This window comes from Colias philodice, chromosome 30 (genome assembly GCF_061535455.1).
Source record: "Colias philodice isolate Cphi_HAF_F1 chromosome 30, ilColPhil1 Martin Lab GWU primary, whole genome shotgun sequence".
NCBI lineage: Eukaryota > Metazoa > Arthropoda > Insecta > Lepidoptera > Pieridae > Colias > Colias philodice.
In genome coordinates, this window is record NC_143115.1 from 984103 (window position 1) to 1005412 (window position 21310).

The following is a 21310-nucleotide window of genomic DNA, read 5'->3' on the forward strand; positions in this document are numbered from 1 at the left end:
CACGCGTCAACCACTGTACCAAGGAGGCGGTCATGTACTAAAGTTTCCATAAAATATTTTAACCAAGTAAATAAATAAGTAGTTAATACCAGTTTTGGCCTTTGGGCAAAAACTTTACTTCAGAACAACAGATAAAGGAAAACATCACGGAAACCGGCATGTAGTTTTTACTTAGCGTCAATCAAATACCGTATGTAAGACCCATATAACACACTACACAACAAAAAATAACACATTTATGATTCGTAAAATTATACACAAAAAAGCAATACATTTTTGAATATTACCAAGTTATAACGCAATCGTTTCCTTGCGATGATAATAGAGAACATTATGCTAATTGGCTTAACAAATTACTTTTTTCAACGATCACACTAATTATGAAATATTCGTCATTATTTCTTTTTTTTTACACGCTTTATATTAGCTTCACCTGTATGTTTGTTTGTTTGTAACCGACTTCTTTGGGCGCGATTTTGACCCACTTTAAACGGCCAGATTTCGTTCAAACTTTGTAGATTTATTGAGGACCGATGACAATACACTAATTTGATAAAATTTTCTATTTTTTAGTTCGGTTTTCTATAAAAAGCGTGTTTTTTAGTTTTTTTAAACTATTATTATTATTCTTCACGGCAACTCACTATTGTAATTGACATTCACTTATTAAATCGCAGACAAATACAGCAAACCAAAAATAATTAAAATCAGACATTCTTGAGTTATTTTTTTTCTTTTATTTGTAATCTTCCATGTGGTGCCATTTAAATTTGTTCATAATTTTAAAGATACATAAGTGTTGTTTTTTTAAGAAAATTTATTAATTGACTCCAGAACTAACTAGGTATGTGAAATCATTTCGCAGTCAAAGTCAAATTATTATTCAGCGGAATTTAATTCAAAGCTATCATTATAATTAGCGAAATAATTAACATTACAATTTAATGTCGAAATGACAATAATTTGAAAGTCGCATAAAATTAGACTAAATGACAATTTAGTCTAATTCTATGCAACTTTCAAGGTAATTGCTGCATTTTAGGGTTCTGTAACGAAACCTATCCTATCCTACTTATATAGGTAATAATATTATAAATGCGAAAGTTTGTGAGGATGGATGTGTATGTGTGTGTTTGTTACTCTTTCACGCAAATACTACTGTGCCGATTAACAGATTAACATTGATAGATTTTATTCAATACTTATGTTATACTAGCTGTGACCCGCGGTTTTACCCACATTGCCCAGCTTCTATTCGTCTTTCTAAGCTTCTATTCTGTCCTGATAATATAATAGCCAACAGCATTCCTCGATAAAAGGGCTATTTAACACACAGAATTTTTCAAATTGGACCAGTAGTTCCTGAGATTAGTGCGTTCCAACAAACTCTTCAGCTTTATAATATTAGTTGGTAAGAATCTATATTCAAGTATATTATTACGTAATACTTTTTTATGTTACTTATACAAGACATTGACAGGTTACATGCGTAAACTTGAGATTTAAACAATAGGTAGGTAGATGGAAAATTTATATACGAGCCATATAATGGGCCCTCTTCACAATCACTCGATCAGTAATCACGAATCACGATAGTGTAGATGGCCTAAATGTCTGTGCTCGGCAGTCATAGTAGTGTAAGTATTTCAAAGCAGTGCCTTGAAGTAGGTACGTACCTACGGTATAGAGCCACCAAGCTTTTTAGCTTTTGAAATAACGAGTAGATGAAAATGATTAATATTTTGTGATCAAGTACTTAGGTATAAAAAATAGGTAAGTAATAATATATTCCTAGTCTACATTATGTTCTTGTTCAAACCCAAAAATTTATTTATTCAACTAGCTGTGCCCGCGACTTCGTCCGCGTGGAATAGTGACTGCATAGTAGTTACTACTTAACACACAATTATTGAGTAAACACGTCTTGAAACACGTACTGTCATATACAACTAAATTATAAGTAGGTACTTACACATTATTATAAAGTTAAGAAATAAAATAAATAATAACACAAAAGAACTGTTAGTAAAATTTATTACTAAACTGAGCTATAAAACTTAGGTACAGAAGAGTTCAAAATTTCCAGGATGTGGTTATTCTCCCGCTCCCATATTCCTTCTACTTTCACAGACTTTCAACTTTTCCCTTTCACCCCTAGTAAATGGCAGAACCATAGAAATCTAAATAACAAGACACATAGAAGTGCTTTAATGTCATAATTCGTATGAAAACCGCTGTCGCCAAAATCAACACATTCAAACCGAAAGCTAAACAGTACACACAAGTAAACTATGCCTTTTATTGGACAGCTTGATTTTAGTGAAAACTAACTTATCTATTAAATTAAGCTTTTGAATATGTATCCTAACGCACGAATTTACGGTTTATTTTAGAATAACATCCCTAAGTATATGAGACTTTTTGCTCCAATACGAACAAACGTGATAATAAGAATGGTCGACTGTGTCATTCATTGTTATTTCGATTACTATGGTGACACTCGTAATACTTGTAAATATTCTATAATTTTAAGGAAAAACGGCATTATTTCTAAAAAAATATATTTTCCGACGAAATATTATTCCTTTATAATTATAATTACAACTTGTGGAAGAATTTCCGCAATGGGAATTTCTGAAACACACCATGTATACACTCATAGGTCTCCAGAGCAACTGAACAGTGACGAATGCACTGGTGATGTGCAAATCACCTGAGTGGCGACAAGGTCACGCACGCTTACGACTTCTAGTGTCTTGTTATTTAGATTTCTATGGGCAGAACCGATTTTGATCTTAACCATGTCTAATCATACCTATATATTATGTACATGTCATATCCTTTCGTTTGGTACTCCATTTGGATTATTTATCCCCACCATCACCCCTAAGGTGCCCTATATGTAATAAACAGATTAACCAATTTTGATAAAACATGACTAATTGTAATTCACACGTCATTTGATATGCCGCTTGATTATATTATTTGACCACATTCGATTATTCATTCCCACTTTTACCGCTATAAATCAATAAATGGATGAACCGATTTTGATTAAATATGCCTCATTATACTTCTCACGTCAGGTCATGCCCTTTCATTTGATATGCCACTTGGGTATATTAATTGACAACTTTTATTCCCACTTTTATACCTATATCCAATAAATGGATGAACCAATTTTGATAAAATATGTCTTATTGTACTTTACACGTCATGTCTTTCATTAGATACGTCACTTGAGTATATTTGATAAAATTTATTTATTTATTCCCACTTTAACCCCTTTATCAAATAAATGGATGAACCGATTTTGATAAAATTTGACTAATTGTTTCTGACATGTCGTCTATTTTCATTTGATATATCACTTGGGTATAACCTACATTAACAACCTACATTAACAACTAACATTCGTTTTTTTCATTCCCACTTACCCCTATAGGTATAATATAATAAACAACTAATGTAACAAAAAAACGCATCTAATTCGTATTACCCGTTAGCGAGCTACGGTGGCACAGACAGACACGCAAACACACATAGCGGACATAGCACCCCTCTTTTTGCGTCGGGGGTTAAAAATATAATACCTACGACATAATTTCAAAGACCTTTTATATAGAAAATTTACCTAGAAGTAACCATAATGCTATTTGTGCAGGTTTTAGACTTATGAACAAAAATCTAAATAAAGGTCCTTTGACCCCCCCTACTACCCCCTCAGCATAACCACCCCCCCCCACGCTTGGGGACTTTCGATATGATCATCTGGACATGTCAAGGAATAACTTTAGCGTACAATTTACGTAATAAAGTAATTCATGTATAGAAGGCCTTAGCAAATGTTCGCTGTGATTACTTAAATGGTCATAACTTTTTTATTTATGAACCGATTGACATGAAATAAACACTAAATGTTAAATGAAGCTTACCACAATATATTAGTGAAAACCGCATCTAAATCGGATAAGCCGTTTCTGAGATTAGCGTGTTCAAACATACAGACAAACAGACAAACAGACAAAAAAAATTTTAACAACAGTTTTGGGTTTGGGATCGATTTAGTAATAACCCCTGCTAATTTTTTTTTACATATTTTCATTGTACAGACACCACTTTTCTAGAATTTTATTATATGTATTGATTGATTGATGATAAGACTTCTTCTAGAAGCACTTTTGAATCGTCATTACATACTTATTATTAACATTTAAGTAGGTACCACTGATTCGGAAAGCAGTATCTATGGAGAAGAACCAGCAAGAAACTCCATATAGGTACCTAGTTGTTATAATAGCTATTTAGGTTAATTTAAATTTCGCTTGAAATTTAAACTTTACTTTATATGTATGTACATTTTTTTTTTATAATAGAGCTGGTAACGGAGCAGGTGGGTCACCTAGTGAGGTGATCACCACCGCCCCTGAGCACTCACAAAGTTATTGCACGCCTCATAAGCGAAGCGTTGAGGTGGGTACTACTGTCACTTCGCGCAAAACATCTGATTTTTCAAACTTAAAATGTCTTTATGTATCATACATTGCACTTGTAAGATAATACATACACACACATATTAAGAAAAAACACTATTTTTAACATTCATGATATTTTTGATGTCATTTTTGTTATTTAAACTAGTTAAAAAACAGTTTAAAAAAGTTCTGTCTTGGACGTCCGTGTGTCTGTATGTGCGGAGGATTTTCTTGTTAACACGATAGCGACCGAAATACTTTACTAATCGAGTCTTTTTTTTTCTCTTACGCTTGAGTATGCTCAGGAATAGAACCCTTTCATTTTTCAGGGTCTGATTCGATGTGGTTTAATTGTTATTAAATAAACAAAAATAATAATTAATAAATAATTATTTAAAAAAAAAATATGAGGCGTGCACTTTTGGATTTTCCAAACTATCTTTGTGAGGCTGTTACCGACTTTCGAAGGTGGGTGTAGGCTCTCTTTTTAAATAAGTCCAAGTACATATACATATATCCATTTTCACAAAAAAATCGTGACCTTATAGTTGAAATCTATAGAGGAGTGCACAAGCATTCTAATATTTTGCATAAAAAAACGCACACACACACTTTCAATTATTTGAAACACACACATACACAAATAAAAAAAATAAAAATAAAAATACACTTGTCTACAGTAAGTCGAATTTCGTCTGAACTCTGAACGAGCACCGGTACCAGTATAAATGAATCCACATGGTTTTCGAACTTAATCTTAATATATATAAATCTCGCGTCACAATGTTTGTCCTCAATGGACTCCTAAACCACTTAACCGATTATAATAAAATTCGCACACCATGTGCAGTTTGATCCAACTTGAGAGATAGGATAGTTTAAACATGTAGATACCACGGGCGAAGCCGGGGCGGACCGCTACTAAAAATATATTTACCTGCTAAACACAATCACGTCCGTTAACAACAAACTACAGAACTACTATATTTTTTTTGATACAAAACCTCGTTAGATAATTAAAATATGTTTTATCTAGCGTTACCACCTTAGTATGTACGTATAAGAAATGAGCGTTCCGCGTATTACCCTGCTCTTATATGGAAATCATTGTTTTTTGTATCTAAAATATATTTAAATAAATTATCTATTTTCGTGCTGATTTACGAATTCATGACACACCTAATTTACTTTTCTAATAATACAGTTTTGTTGTTATACTTACTTTGAAGTTTTTAATTATATATCTGAACTAGCGGTCCGCCCCGGCTTCGCCCGTGGTACATGTTTACGTTTTCTCTACATAAGAACCATCCTCGTACTTCAAGGAATATAATAAAAAAAGAATTATCGAAATCGGTTGAGCCGTTCTCGAGTTATGCGCTTACCAACACATTTTGAGATTCATTTTTATATATAAGATTATTGTTAGGAAAAAAACTTGCTTTCCGCCCGCGGCATCGCCCGCTTTGTCTAAAACCTAATAAATTATATAAAAAAAAACACATGACAATGAACATTATGACATTTTGCTCTTGAAACACATTATTTAATAAAAAAACCGGATCAAAATCTGTCGCGTAGTTTTAAAGATTTAAGCATACAAAGGCCAACATAGGGACAGAGATAGTGACTTTGTTTTATATACAACTAGCTTACCGCCCGCGGCTTCGCCCGCTTTGATTAAAACCTAATAAATTATATACTAAAACCTTCCTCTTGAATCACTCAATCTATTAAAAAAAAGTGCATCAAAATCCGTTGCGTAGTTTTAAAGATTTAAGCATACAAAGGGACATAGGGACAGAGTAAGCGACTTACTATGTAGTGATGATGTTGTGTGATACGCAATCTGATAAAATATTTTCCTAAAGACCATTCTAATTAATAGATATGACTAGCTGGAATTGGTGGCTTCACTCGTAAGGTAAGTATAAAACCACGTCTTGTAATTACAATTATTAATTAGTCTAAAAATATAATATGTATAATACCTAAAAGGTTTTTTGCCCAAAAAGGAGCCTAGGGCATATAATTGGCTCTAATTTATTTGTCTACCTAAAAAAATTTCTGAGATTAACGTGTTCAAGCAAACAAACAAAATTTTCAACTTTATAAATTACTAGCCGCTCCACGCGGTTTCACCCCCGTGGCTGCTCTCCCGTTGGTCGTAGCGTGATGGTATATAGCCTATAGCCTTCCTCGATAAATGAGCTATCTAACACCGAAAGAATTTTTCAAATCGGACCAGTAGTTCCCGAGATTAGCGCGTTCAAACAAACAAACAAACAAACAAACAAACTCTTCAGCTTTATAATATTAGTATAGATAATATTTGTAATTTGTATGGATATCCTGGCCTTTTAGTTTACTAGGTAATACATACTTACCTGATATCCATCTATGCTATCCTAATAGGTAGATATATTATTTTTTCAATATCAACTATTATTAGTAAATAGGATAAGATAAGATTACATTCATAGTTTTAAAGATAACAATATACCTAGGTACCTATTAAAAGATAAATTAAAAGTTTTGCCTGTGTGCAAAAACAAGATTACCAATAAAACAACAATTAGAAGATAATAAATGGATACATATTATATCGATTGATAGATACATTTCTTTTATTTTAAAATTTGTATAAAATACTTATCTATACTATAGGTACTTAATATTATAAAGCTGAAGAGTTTGTTTGAACGCGCTAATCTCAGGAACTGCTGCCCCCCCTAGTCAAGTGGCTTTCTGTTAGCGTAGCGTTCAATAGAGAGACTACGAATGTATGAGATTGACGTAAGCTGTAGATACGTGTATCTACAGCTTACGTCAATCTCATACATTCGTAGTCTATTCTATTGAACGCTACGCTAACAGAAAACCACTTGACTAGGGGGGCTGGTCCGAATTGAAAAATTATTTCAGTGTTAGGGTGCTTGAATTCCACCAGTAATGTGCGAGCGATGCGTGTTTGCAAATAACCAATAGTATCGCTTCAAACCCTAAACTCTTCAAACTAAATGAAGCGATATGATTGGTTTTACAAACATATTCCTCTCTACAAATCCTCGCACATTATTTATGGTTAAGCACCCTTAAATTTCGGTGTTAGATAGCCCATTTATCCAGCCCCCCTAGACAAGTGGCTTTCTATTTGCGTAAAGTTCAATAGAATAGATTATGAATGTATGAGATTGACGTTTGATTACGACGACGACGACGATTGATTACGTCAATCTCATACATTCATAATCTATTCTATTGAACTTTACGCTAATAGAAAGCCACTTGTCTAGGGGGGCAGATTAATTTAAATAAATATTTCAGGACAATTTTCAATTTCAATTTATAATCGACAAACAGACCTCGACACAAAAGACTAATTTAGAATATTTAAATAAGTGGATATGCTAAAATCTTTTTTCACGAATGACAATTTAAAATTTTCAAGATCGGCGAACGGCTTTTCGCGGATTTTATTAATTATGTTCTTTTTTTTTTGGTATATAACCCAGATTTTACACTAAAATAGAAAACTATGACTATAATCTTACTTATATATAAAAATGAATCGCAAAATGTGTTGGTAAGCGCATAACTCGAGAACGGCTGAACCGATTTCGATAATTCTTTTTTTATTATATTTCTTGAAGTACGAGGATGGTTCTTATGTAGAGAAAACGTAAACATGTACCACGGGCGAAGCCGGGGCGGACCGCTAGTCTTATATATAAAAATGAATCGCAAAATGTGTTGGTAAGCGCATAACTCGAGAACGGCTGAACCGATTTCGATAATTCTTTTTTTATTATATTCCTTGAAGTACGAGGATGGTTCTTATGTAGGGAAAACGTAAATATTATGTACCACGGGCGAAGCCGGGGCGGACCGCTAGTATGTATTATAAAACACTAGCCGCTCTTGATATTAATTAAAAAGAAAAAAAAAACATGTTTCTTTAAATTGCAGTTGAACTTTGGCCATAATTCATAATTTTTTTTCTCATAAAAAAACCAAATTATACAATTTATTTTGATTTTTATGCCTTTTTGGAAGCATCCAAGGTTGCTTGGAAATAATACACATATTTAAAAAAAAATGAATTTGTGAATATGTCGTGGCCATAACGTAGATTTGCTCATTTTATGAGATGATCGAGCATTTCATGAAATGGTTGAATGTCGATTGGCCACATCATGATGTGGTTTGAGCAGATCAATGATAAGAAATCGTTTCTCGATATGGCCAACTAAACGCGCGGTTTTTTCATGAAATGATCAAAATTATTTGATCATATCGTAAAATAGTTACATTAATTATTGGTAGAGGCGCTGCAAGCGCTGTGTTTATGTGATAAGATAGTGGCCGCTGGCGAAAATTTAATTATTCGCAGTTAAAAAATAATTCGTTTAATTACAATATGAAGAAAGTTTTTAGCAAAGCAAAGAATTTACGACGAAGAGGTGTGAGTACTATGGAAAATGCGGATATATTGAAGAAAAAATGCGTTTAAAATCCTATACATAAATATATTTAAATATATCCTACTATGTTGTTATAATAATTGTTTCTTTTTTAAAAAGCGATTCGCTTCTGGCACTCGCCGGCCGCTGCCGCGGCACGCTCGCTTTGCTCGATCGGCTCGTACGTTGTTTATCTAACTTAACCTAACTGTTTTCTATTGCAAAAACCATTCGCTTCTGACATTCGCCGGCCGCTGCCGCGGCACTAACTTAAATGACAATAAACAAGTTCTTAAAATATTCAGAATTTTTCAATGTTTTATGGACTTTCTATATTTTATACGATCTGGCCAAATGTGGATGACCAAATCGTGAAACGTTTACGATTTAACGATCTGATCAAACTGTGTTGGCCATTTCATGAAATGCGACCATTTCGTGAAATGATCAATCATTTCATGAAATAAGCATCTACGATATGGCCACGACAAATACACCATCAAATAAACGGAACGAAAATTATTAAAATAACGTTCGGAAATCCGAAAATAAGTACGGTCTAAACATTTAAAGAAGCATCGGCTTGATGTAATTATATATAGAATTTTAGTATGTATATAAATTCATTTTGTTTATGATGATGATAATATTAATTTTGTTGAATTTGGTTCCGCCTATAAAAAATGGGCCAATTAAAAAGGTGTCTAAATTTAAAATTTTCATATAAGTAGGTAGTTAGTTACGCTTAAAAACCTATTCCATATTTTTATTTAGGTAAGTATTAGGTTAATTTTGGGTTAATTAATCTTATATATAAAAATGAATCGCAAAATGTGTTGGTAAGCGCATAACTCGAGAACGGCTGAACCGATTTCGATCATTCTTTTTTTATTATATTCCTTGAAGTACGAGGATGGTTTTTATGTAGAGAAAACGTAAATATTATGTACCACGGGCGAAGCCGGGGCGGACCGCTAGTCTTATATATAAAAATGAATCGCAAAATGTGTTGGTAAGCGCATAACTCGAGAACGGATGAACCGATTTCGATAATTCTTTTTTTATTATATTCCTTGAAGTACGAGGATGGTTTTTATGTAGAGAAAACGTAAATATGTACCACGGGCGAAGCCGGGTCGGACCGCTAGTAATGAATAATTATATGAAGTTGTGTATTATAAATTATAATTATCTATAGATAATGAAGAGATAATGCATAAATGTTAATATACAGCCTGTTTTAATTCAACGAAACGAAGGTCTTAGTTATAATGAAAATAATTGAAACGTGAAATTTTGGATACAGTATCTTTAATAAATATTAATAAAAAAAGTAAAAACCTTACATAATTTAATTCCATATTTTTGTCACTAGATGGCGTTGAATCAAATTAGGGATGTAACGATACCGATACCGATACCGATATATCGGCCGATATATCGGCAAGCCGATATATCGGTATCGCCGATAATAAATCAACCGATACCGATATTTTTTATTAACTTCTTTCTAATCTTTTATGTTTTTGCATTGTATTCATTCATATTGTTTTATTTCTGTTTCTGTAATAGTGTTAAGGAAGAGCGGAACCTCCTGACACAAGCATTTTATTTGCTTACTAGGAGTGTTCCAATCACAAATTTGTTTATGTAAAGGAAAGAAAGAAATAATTTTGAATTTTTTTAATTTTTAACGTGATAACGTTTTTAAAATCGTTTTAGTCGGGTGACATGTTCATAAACTTGTGTCACACCAAAACCTCACGAGCGCGATCGCAGGTATAACGAGAGAGAGACGGACCGATCTCCCGTTTCATCTCGAGCGCTGCCACTGCATTATGTTATCACGTAAACATCTCGATCGTAAACCTACTTTACAAACAACCAATTTTTTTGATATCAAATAATTCAAAAATCCGCGCCCAATTAACGATGCGGGAGGCCGCCCGCGCGTGCGCACTTTGTTTTCTGAAAAAACTCTACCAATTATAGTAAACTTTTATTAGGTACTGATTGTATGTGTATTACTTAAAGTTTAACTGACTTCGTAAAATAATAATACTAAAATAAATGGTTTTGTTGTTTTTTGATTTGGCATTTTTATTGCACGCCTCATAAGCGAAGCGTTGAGGTGGGTACTACTGTCACTTCGCGCAAAACATCTGATTTTTCAAACTTAAAATGTCTTTATGTATCATACATTGCACTTGTAAGATAATACATACACACACATATTAAGAAAAAACACTATTTTTAACGTTCATGATATTTTTGATGTCATTTTTGTTATTTAAACTAGTTAAAAAACAGTTTAAAAAAGTTCTGTCTTGGACGTCCGTGTGTCTGTATGTGCGGATCCTTTTTCTTGTTAACACGATAGCGACCGAAATACTTTACTAATCGAGTCTTATAAATTTAAATTTATAAAGAATAGAAAAAATTCGATCACGAGGCGGGACTCGAACCCGCATCCTTCGCGCCATTCCGGGGCGGATGCCTGACCAACTCAGCCACTCGTGACCCGCCCGAGCAATCGAATTTATTCTATTCTTTCAGTTTTATGTGTCTGAAGGGACACACCGCGCGCCATCTATTGAGATGATTAACAACCATTTCAACCAATATGAAGCACTTTTCAGTGAATACAATATTGTAACGATGGAACACGACCTTTTTTTTGTTGAATTTATATTTTTGGTTTTATGGCATTCAAATGCTTTATAAATATAAATTTATAAAGAATAGAAAAAATTCGATCACGAGGCGGGACTCGAACCCGCATCCTTCGCGCCATTCCGGGGCGGATGCCTGACCAACTCAGCCACTCGTGACCCGCCCGAGCAATCGAATTTATTCTATTCTTTCAGTTTTATGTGTCTGAAGGGACACACCGCGCGCCATCTATTGAGATGATTAACAACCATTTTGAATGCCATAAAACCAAAAATATAAATTCAACAAAAAAAGGTCGTGTTCCATCGTTACAATATTGTATTCACTGAAAAGTGCTTCATATTGGTTGAAATGGTTGTTAATCATCTCAATAGATGGCGCGCGGTGTGTCCCTTCAGACACATAAAACTGAAAGAATAGAATAAATTCGATTGCTCGGGCGGGTCACGAGTGGCTGAGTTGGTCAGGCATCCGCCCCGGAATGGCGCGAAGGATGCGGGTTCGAGTCCCGCCTCGTGATCGAATTTTTTTTTTTTTTTTCTATTCTTTATAAATTTATATTTATAAAGCATTTGAATGCCATAAAACCAAAAATATAAATTCAACAAAAAAAGGTCGTGTTCCATCGTTACAATATTGTATTCACTGAAAAGTGCTTCATATTGGTTGAAATGGTTGTTAATCATCTCAATAGATGGCGCGCGGTGTGTCCCTTCAGACACATAAAACTGAAAGAATAGAATAAATTCGATTGCTCGGGCGGGTCACGAGTGGCTGAGTTGGTCAGGCATCCGCCCCGGAATGGCGCGAAGGATGCGGGTTCGAGTCCCGCCTCGTGATCGAATTTTTTCTATTCTTTATAAATTTATATTTATAAAGCATTTGAATGCCATAAAACCAAAAATATAAATTCAACATAATCGAGTCTTTTTTTTTCTCTTACGCTTGAGTATGCTCAGGAATAGAACCCTTTCATTTTTCAGGGTCTGATTGGATGTGGTTTAATTGTTATTAAATAAACAAAAATAATATTTAATAAATATTTATTAAAAAAAAATTATGAGGCGTGCACTTTTGGATTTTCCAAATTATTTTAAAGAATACGATTAACAGTTGTCTCTGTTAAATGTTGGTAACTTTTTATGCATAATTCACTATATATTTTTCTACCAAGCCATCAATATCGGTATCGGTATCGGTATCGCCGATACATTACTACAAATATCGGTATCGGTATCGTATCGGCAAAATCATGTATCGTTACATCCCTAAATCAAATGGTAATAAATAATAATAGCTTATTTTATATTTATTATATTGTTGCAAAAATGTTGAAAATCCTTTTTTTAGTACACTGTACTACATCTATTGCACAATAAACTTAATCAGAAAGATATTCAGAATTATATAAAAAGACGTGTGGCACTCGGGGACTGCCGCCTGTGCTGCCGCGGTAAAGCTATTGCATGCTATGCCTTCAAGCCACTCCTCCAAGCCCGTCGGAGTGGGGAGCGTGAGGTTTTTTCATTACGGAATTTCTCGATTCGGTCCCCGCGCTGTGCCGCGCTCAAGGCCCGCGATAGAAGCTATGCAATAGCTTAAAACCTCTTTAATTTAACTTTATTTAGAACTTGATTTCTTGTAATTCTAATGTCATTAAAATCACAAAATATATTTCCCACAATGTAACGTCAATCATTATCAGAAATAATAATTTAAAAATCTTAATAATAAATAAAAACAGTTAAAATGAATAAGATAATACGTGTCCAAAAATTTATAATCTACATACATCTGTTGAAAAATATAATAAATCGAAAGATGTGAACTTATTTCGAAGGAAGTTTTTAAAAGTCACACATTGCCTGTTCGATATGGATGGTACAGTGTTGAGTAAGAATTTATTTTAATTATTTTTTACTTTATTTATGACTAGCTGTACCCCGCGGTTTTACCCGCAGTGCTCTGCTCCTGTTGGTCTTAGCGTGATGATATAATAATATAGCCTAGCCTTCCTCGATAAATGGAGTATCCAAGAAGCTTATATCTAATACACTGGAGATTTCAGTATGAACATTAACTTGTAACAAGAAAATATGACGTTGAATGACGCCTGTATGTTTTTTTATCCCTTTTACACCTAGGTAGTTAGTTAGGTGTGAAAGGGATAAAAAACATACAGGCGTCATTAAAGGTCATATTTTCTTGTGACAAGTTAATGTTCATACTGAAATCTCCAGTGTATTAGAATTTAGATATATAAGCTTCTTGGGAGTATCTAACACCGAAATAATTTTTGAAATTGGACCAGTAGTTCCTGAGATTAGCGCGTTGAAAGTTGAAACGAACGAACGGACGAAGTCGGTTGACAAATACAAGTCAACCTGTATTCATAAAGAATTTAAGATTGATTGACTATAAATGATTAAAATTATTATAATAATTATAGATTCCGAAGTAATTTACCATAAAATGATCAAGCAAATATGCGACAAATATAACAAGAAATATACAAAAGACTTACAAGTGAAGGTAATGAGAAATTAATTCATTGTAATATAATTAAAAGCCCCGGCTCCGCTTAGGTACGCTTTACGAATGAAAATTCTTTCAAAATCAGTTCATTAGTTGCAGAGATACGCACGCGTTTTCCGGGATAAAAACTATCATGTGTTAATCCAAATTTCCCTTTATGTGTGTGTCAAATTTAATGATAATCGGTTCAGCAGTTTTTGCGGTACGTGACGTGTAACAAACATCCTAACATACATACCCCTGAATTTTCGTATTTATAATATTAAATATTAACTAGCTTTCCGCCCGCGGCTTCACCCGCATTTTCAAAGAAAAACCCGCATAGATCCCGTTCCAGTGGGATTTCCGGGACAAAACATATCATATGTGTTAATCCAAGTTACCCTCTATATCAATGTAGTAAATTTCATTGTAATCGGTTCAGCACTGTTTGCGTGAAAAAGTAACAAACATACATACATAGGTACACATACATCCATCCTCACAAACTTTCGCATTTATAATAATTAGTAGGATAGGACTATGTAATGATATTGATATACATAATATCTATACTAATAATAATATTATAAAGAGGAAAGGTTTGTATGTATGTAGGTATGTATGGTTTTCACGCATAAACTACTGGACCGATTTTGATGAAATTTGGCACATATAATCTTTAGACCCTGAGAAAGAACATAGGCTACCTTTTATTGCGAAATATGTACCACGGGCGAATTATATATAGAAGGTTAGCAAAGGTTAACAAAGGAAACTAAAGGAATAAATAAAACTACAAAATGAGTTTCATCATTTATTGTACATCATTTCCAGCTATACGGAGAGACGGACAAACAAATATGTGAGACTGTGGTCAAAGAACTAAAGCTGCCGATATCAGCTGACGAATTTGGCAATCAGTTGAAAAACATGGCGCAGAAAATGTTGCCCAGTGCGCCATTGTTGCAAGGTTATATATTACTAACTGTCCCCCGCGGTTTTACCAGCATTGCTATTTGCTCCGCTCCTGTTGGTCTTAGCGTGTTGATATAATATAGCCTATATAGCCTTCCTCGATAAATGGGCTATCTAACACCGAAATAATTTTTCAAATCGGACCTGTAGTTCCTGAGATTAGCACGTTCAAACAAACAAACAAATTCTTCAGCTTTATAATATTAGTATAGATTTTCTTAAAAAAAAAGAGCGTGTGGGCTGAGCACACGTGTCAGAACTGAAACTTCTCCGGCAAAATTTAATGATACCATAATCGTTCGACGTTTTCGTTGCCTAAAGCCATGGACCAATATAATCTCATATTGGTCCATGCTAAAACTTAACAAATTGAAACTTCTCAATCGCTCTCTATTTAAAAAAGGGCGTGTGTGCCCAGCACACGTGTCAGAAGTGAAATCTCTTTGGCAAGATTATTTCTTTCAAAAAAATTTACACTCAACGCGCCTAAAGAAGTTTCACTTCACTAAGCATACATAGGGACATACTTTGTTTTATACTATGTAATGATATAATAAATACTAGCGTTATGCCCGCGGCTTCGCTCGCTTTGTCTAAAACCTAATCAATAATATACTAAAACCGCATCAAAATCCGTTGCATAGTTTTAAAGATTTTAGCATAAGGGACATAGGGACAGAGAAAGCGACTTTGTTTTATACTATGTAGTGAAGTTATTATTGTCATTTTACTCATTAGGTAAAGGGCCTTCGCTATCAGTATAAAGTTTTTTTATATCTGCAATAGTTACGGAATAATCGCCTGTGCACACTTAACGATTACACCTTGTATAGGTGCTGAAAGACTCCTAGCCCATCTACATGATCACAAAATACCGATGGCCTTAGCGACCAACTCGACGGAACAAGCGGTGAGGTTACACGCTACAGCAAGACCCAAACTGTTTGGTTTATTCCATCATAAGGTTTGTTTTTAATATAGTAAATCATTTAAATTCGTAGTAACATGTATATTATACACTAGCTGCGCCTCGCGGTTTCACCCGCGTGGCTCCGCTCCTGTTGGTCTTAGCGTGATGATATATAGCCTATTGCCTTCCTTGATAAATGAGCTATCTAACACCGAAATAATTTTTTAAATCGGACCAGTAGTACCTGAGATTAGCGCGACAAACAAACAAACTCTTCAACTTTATAATAACCTAACATGAGTATTTACATATATGATAGTAATATTATGGCTTAAATTTTTAATGAATAGAAAAAATTCGTTCGCGAGGTCTTCCGGAGTGACGCCTGACCATTTCTGTGCGCCTGACCAACTCTGCCACTCTTGATCCCGCCAGAGCAATCGAATTTATTCTACTCTTGTATATTATGTGTATTTTTGAAATACAGTATATTCCATAATTAAAAAAATGTACCTTTTTAATAGACAGTAAATGCTAAAAAATTAAAATATTTTGGTTTGATAAAGGATTCGCTTGTAGCAGCTGCAGCGTCTTTTACATACCTACCTACTTAGTTACCTAATTTATTTTCCGTACTTATCTTCTCTTATATATAAAAATGAATCGCAAAATGTGTTGGTAAGCGCATAACTCGAGAACGGCTGAACCGATTTCGATAATTCTTTTTTTATTATATTCCTTGAAGTACGAAGATGGTTTTTATGTAGAGAAAACGTAAATATGTACCACGGGCGAAGCCGGGGCGGACCGCTAGTTTGGAATAAAAGTTTTTGCGATAAATAGATTGAAGACTATGAATGAAGGAATATGTCGCAGGTTTTTCAATATTCATATAATTAGGTATTTGATAAAAATCTGGATTATGATGATATTGAGTTTAAAACGTGTCATCTTCCGGCTTTTCATCAAAAACCTAGTTACTTTAATGATAAATCTGAGAAAAATATACCTACATTGTAAATGAAATATCTTGTAATTGTTAACGAGCTAAATGTATTTAATAATTTAAATAAATTTTGTCAGTGACATAATAAGTAAAATCTACAAAAACTACCCTTGTTTTACATTTTCATACATATTTTGCTTTATTTATGTATTTTACTATTTTCTTTTCTTCCCTCAAGGTGAGCGTAACAGACCCAGAAGTAGTCCGGGGTAAACCTCACCCGGATATCTATTTAGTCGCTGCAAATCGGTTCCCGGATAAGCCGAAACCTAAACAGGTGATAAGTAATCAAGTCTTTTAGAAGTTAAAATAATTGTTCTCTTTATAATAAACTAGCTTTCCGCCCGCGGCTTCGCCCGCATTGCCTTAAACATAATAAATTATATACTAAAACCTTCCTCTTGAATCACTCTATCTATTAAAAAAACCGCATCAAAATCCGTTGCGTAGTTTTAAAGATTTAAGCATACATAGGGACATAGGGACAGAGAAAGCCACTTTGTTTTATACTATGTACGTATGTACTATGTAGTGATAGTGAAGTGGCTACACTCGCGTGGTTACCATGTAAAAACAGCCAAACTACATATATACAGGGTGTCCCACTGTTGGTAAACTAAGCTCAAAGGAGGTTATAGTTTTGCATACGCTGAGTACGTAAAAAATAATTAAAAAATTCCAGACGCATTTTTTTTTCAAATAGATGAATTCTTAAAACTCTATGTGTACACCCATAACAAGCGAGCCACCCAACTTTGCCACCAGCACGTGAGCTATCGTCTAAGATTATGTTTTCATAAATAAAATGCTCATATTAGTGAAGCGGTATATGCCGGCTGCGCGAAGCTAGAGAAGAAAACATGGATTTTCAGGAAAAATTTAGCAAAAAATTTTGGACGTAATTTTTTTTTAAAGTATTTTTTACGTGATCAGTGTATGCAAAACTACAAGTTCCTTCGCGCTTAGTATACCAATAGTGGGACACCCTGTATAATCTCTTTAATATATTATTGATTTATTTTGAAGTGAAATTTATTTAGGCGCGTTGAGAGTAAAATTTCAAGGTCGCGTCATGGCAATACCATCACGTCATGGAGTAACGCGACGAATCTTGAACCTTTGAATCTTGCCAAAGAAGTTTCACTTCTAACACGTGTGCTCGGCACACACGAATCATATTTTTATTCATATGAAAAATCTTATATATCAAATTCTCGTGTCACAATGTTAGTCTGCATACTCCTCCGAAACGGGTGGACCGATTCTCATGAAATTTTCTGTGCATATCGGGTAAGTCTGAGAATCGGCCAACATCTATTTTTCATATGTACCACGGGCGAAGCCGGGGCGGACCGCTAGTCTTATATATAAAATTCTCGTGTCACAATGTTAGTCTGCATACTCCTCCGAAACGGGTGCACCGATTCTCATGAAATTTTCTGTGCATATCGGGTAAGTCTGAGAATCGGCCAACATCTATTTTTCATATGTACCACGGGCGAAGCCGGGGCGGACCGCTAGTCTTAATATAAATCTCGTGTCACAATGTTTGTCCGCAATGGACTAATAAACCACTTTACCGATTATAATAAAATTCGCACACCATGTGCAGTTCGATCCAACTTGAGAGATAGGATAGTTTAAACATGTAGGTACTTACCACGGGCGAAGCCGGGGCGGACCACCCGTAAAATATAAATATGTATGTATTATCATAAATTATCATTTATCATATTATTTCCAACAGTGTCTCGTATTCGAAGATTCAGCCATAGGCGTTTTAGCCGCGAAGGAAGCTGGGATGCAGGTTTGATTTTAAAACCTTTTTTTTAGTAGACATTAATTATAATTTTCTCTAGATTTTATCAACCTTCAGAATCAAAACTACTTATTGAATATGCTTTAAAAATTTCCTTTAAAAAAATCGATATGGGAAAGGGCCAATCTAGTTACTTAGGGCGTATTCAGAAAGAAAGCTTGAAACTTATAAGCGCCGATAAGCGCTTATCGGCGCTTGTCATGTTCATATATTTTCCTGCGCGGGTTACCAGCACTGACAGGAAAATATATGAACATGACAAGCGCCGATAAGCGCTTATAAGTTTCAAGCTTTCTTTCTGAATACGCCCTTACGTATTATCCCTTTTAAAATAGATATTTTATAGGATATCGCTCTTCAGCTAATTATCTAATAAATAACATACTAATGAAAAATGTTTATATTTCAGGTAGTAATGATACCGGACGCTCGTCTCGACCGCGAGCAAACCCGCCAGGCGACACTAGTTGTAAAATCTTTATTAGACTTTAAGCCAGAAATGTTTGGTCTTCCACCCTTCGATGAAACTCCAACACGATCTAGTTATCTTGAAAAATAATTAAAATTAAGTTATGATATTGTTATCACGACTTCGCTTCGCTTCGTAATATCGCTTCGCTTCGTAACTTCGCTTCGTTTTCGGAATAGAAGGGTTTAAAGATATGTTAATGACATTAATATAGCAATCCCTAGTTTTAAAATATAATAGTTAAAAAAGAAAACTCTAAATAAATAATTTTTAAACATGTTGTATCATATCTTTGGAATTTTATTTATTTATTTATGTTTGTTTGCATTGGTGTATGTTTGGGAATAAACATTATTTAATTATGTTTGGAATTATATTTTAAACCCTTAAGAAGTAAGCTGTAATTAAGTCTGTCAAGTGAAACCTGTCTCGACAGCTCCTCTACCTGCTGTGTCAATTTATCCAAGTCTGAAGGTTCAGAATGAGTTGGAGCAGAAGATGTGAAAACCTGTTTCGGGCTAATGACATCTGCTACCTTCCCCCCTAGACAAGTGGCTTTCTATTAGCGTAAAGTTCAATAGAATAGATTATGAATGTATGAGATTGACGTAAGCAATTGTCGTCGTAGTCGTAATCAAACGTCAATCTCATACATTCATAATCTATTCTATTGAACTTTACGCTAATAGAAAGCCACTTGTCTAGGGGTGCTTGTCAGCTAACTCTGCCAATTTATCCAGAGCAAGTTCCTGTTGCGATGCTAGAATAGCTTGTACCTGTTGAGGTAAGCGGCGCATCCATAATTGGCGCACAATGCCCTCATCTGTGAGCGCAGTTCCGGCTAGGGAACGCAGATGCCGGAGGAATTGGGAGGGACGACGGTCACCCAGCTCCTCATCTGATAAGTTCTCTTTTTACACGCTTTATATTAGCTTCACCTGTATGTTTGTTTGTAACCGACTTCTTTGGGCGCGATTTTGACCCACTTTAAACGGCCAGATTTCGTTCAAACTTTGTAGATTTATTGAGGACCGATGACAATACAATAATTTGATAAAATTTTCTATTTTTTAGTTCGGTTTTCTATAAAAAGCGTAATTAATGCGGTAATTATGTCCTCCACTTCTTGGGCATACCTTTGGTCGAGGTGACCTACAAGGTAACTCTATCTTGTGCTATCCGTCACTATACCAGCTACTTCAAATTGTGCTTCCACTGTAGCGAACCAGACCGCAGGCTTATGAGGCCAAAATGGTGGTATTTTAGCGGAAACTTTATAAATTTGAGACGTTTGAGTTCCCTGAGCAAGCTGTAACTGCAAAGCAGCATTATCAGTTTTAAGCTGCTCAATTTGAGCTTTCTCATCAGCCATGGTAACAGCCAGATAAACAGAGTGAAATTAGGAAATACTCAAAAATTGAAACCGTTGAAGGATGGGTGTAAAAATAATCAATTATTTGTAAATATCAAAATACTACCTTAATGTAGTGCTTGTATAAAAACCTAAACAATATTAAAAACTAACATTCATATGCACAAACATCAAATAAAATTAAAAATAAGTTTTTCAATACTTAAATTAGCTGCAACAACTTGTATATAAAATTTTACAATAAACAGTTAAAACATTACACATGCCACATAAGAACAATACAACAACACATATACATACTTATAAAATTTTTAAACAAATAGTGCACACAATATAATGTAAGTTTTAAAATTATAACAAGAAATTATGAAATAATAACAGTTAGTATACAAGCATGTTAACTCTAAATTTAACACAGGTAAGTCTTAACATATTATTATGAAGCAAATATTTAGCAATGTTCATTTGTTAACACATAAGATTTAAGAAAGAATATGCAATTAGTATCAAACAATGTTAGTTTATTGCACAACTAATTATTCTAAATGTTATAGGTATATGCAATTAATAGTCAATAAAAGCTTCATGTATTAGTATAATATAAGTTGTCTCTCACTCATGCTAAGCACCA

General features: G+C 34.2%; 2 protein-coding genes across 3 annotated transcripts in view; one reads left to right on the forward strand and one right to left on the reverse strand.

Moving 5' to 3' along the window:
• Nucleotides 1–5515, reverse strand: part of LOC149475355 (putative fatty acyl-CoA reductase CG5065) — a 41539-nt gene extending 36024 nt beyond the window's left edge. Inside the window, exon 1 of the mRNA XM_089713428.1 lies at nucleotides 5413–5515. The gene's annotated coding sequence lies outside the window, so the exon portion shown is untranslated. The remainder of the gene's footprint in view (nucleotides 1–5412) is intronic.
• Nucleotides 5516–14059: 8544 nt separating this feature from the next.
• On the forward strand, nucleotides 14060–19669 carry LOC149475358 (putative pseudouridine-5'-phosphatase). Of its 2 annotated transcripts, XM_089713493.1 has the most exons (6): nucleotides 14060–14143; nucleotides 14963–15098; nucleotides 15937–16067; nucleotides 17198–17296; nucleotides 18767–18826; nucleotides 19248–19669. In XM_089713493.1, exons 1-6 carry the CDS (start codon nucleotides 14084–14086, stop codon nucleotides 19395–19397), a joined length of 636 nt encoding a protein of 211 aa, XP_089569619.1. In that variant the 5' UTR covers nucleotides 14060–14083; the 3' UTR covers nucleotides 19398–19669. The 2 variants fall into 2 exon arrangements, with proteins under 2 accessions (XP_089569619.1, XP_089569618.1); XM_089713492.1 differs by lacking the exon at nucleotides 17198–17296 and having other exon boundaries at nucleotides 14064–14143.
• The last annotated feature ends 1641 nt before the right edge of the window (nucleotides 19670–21310 follow it).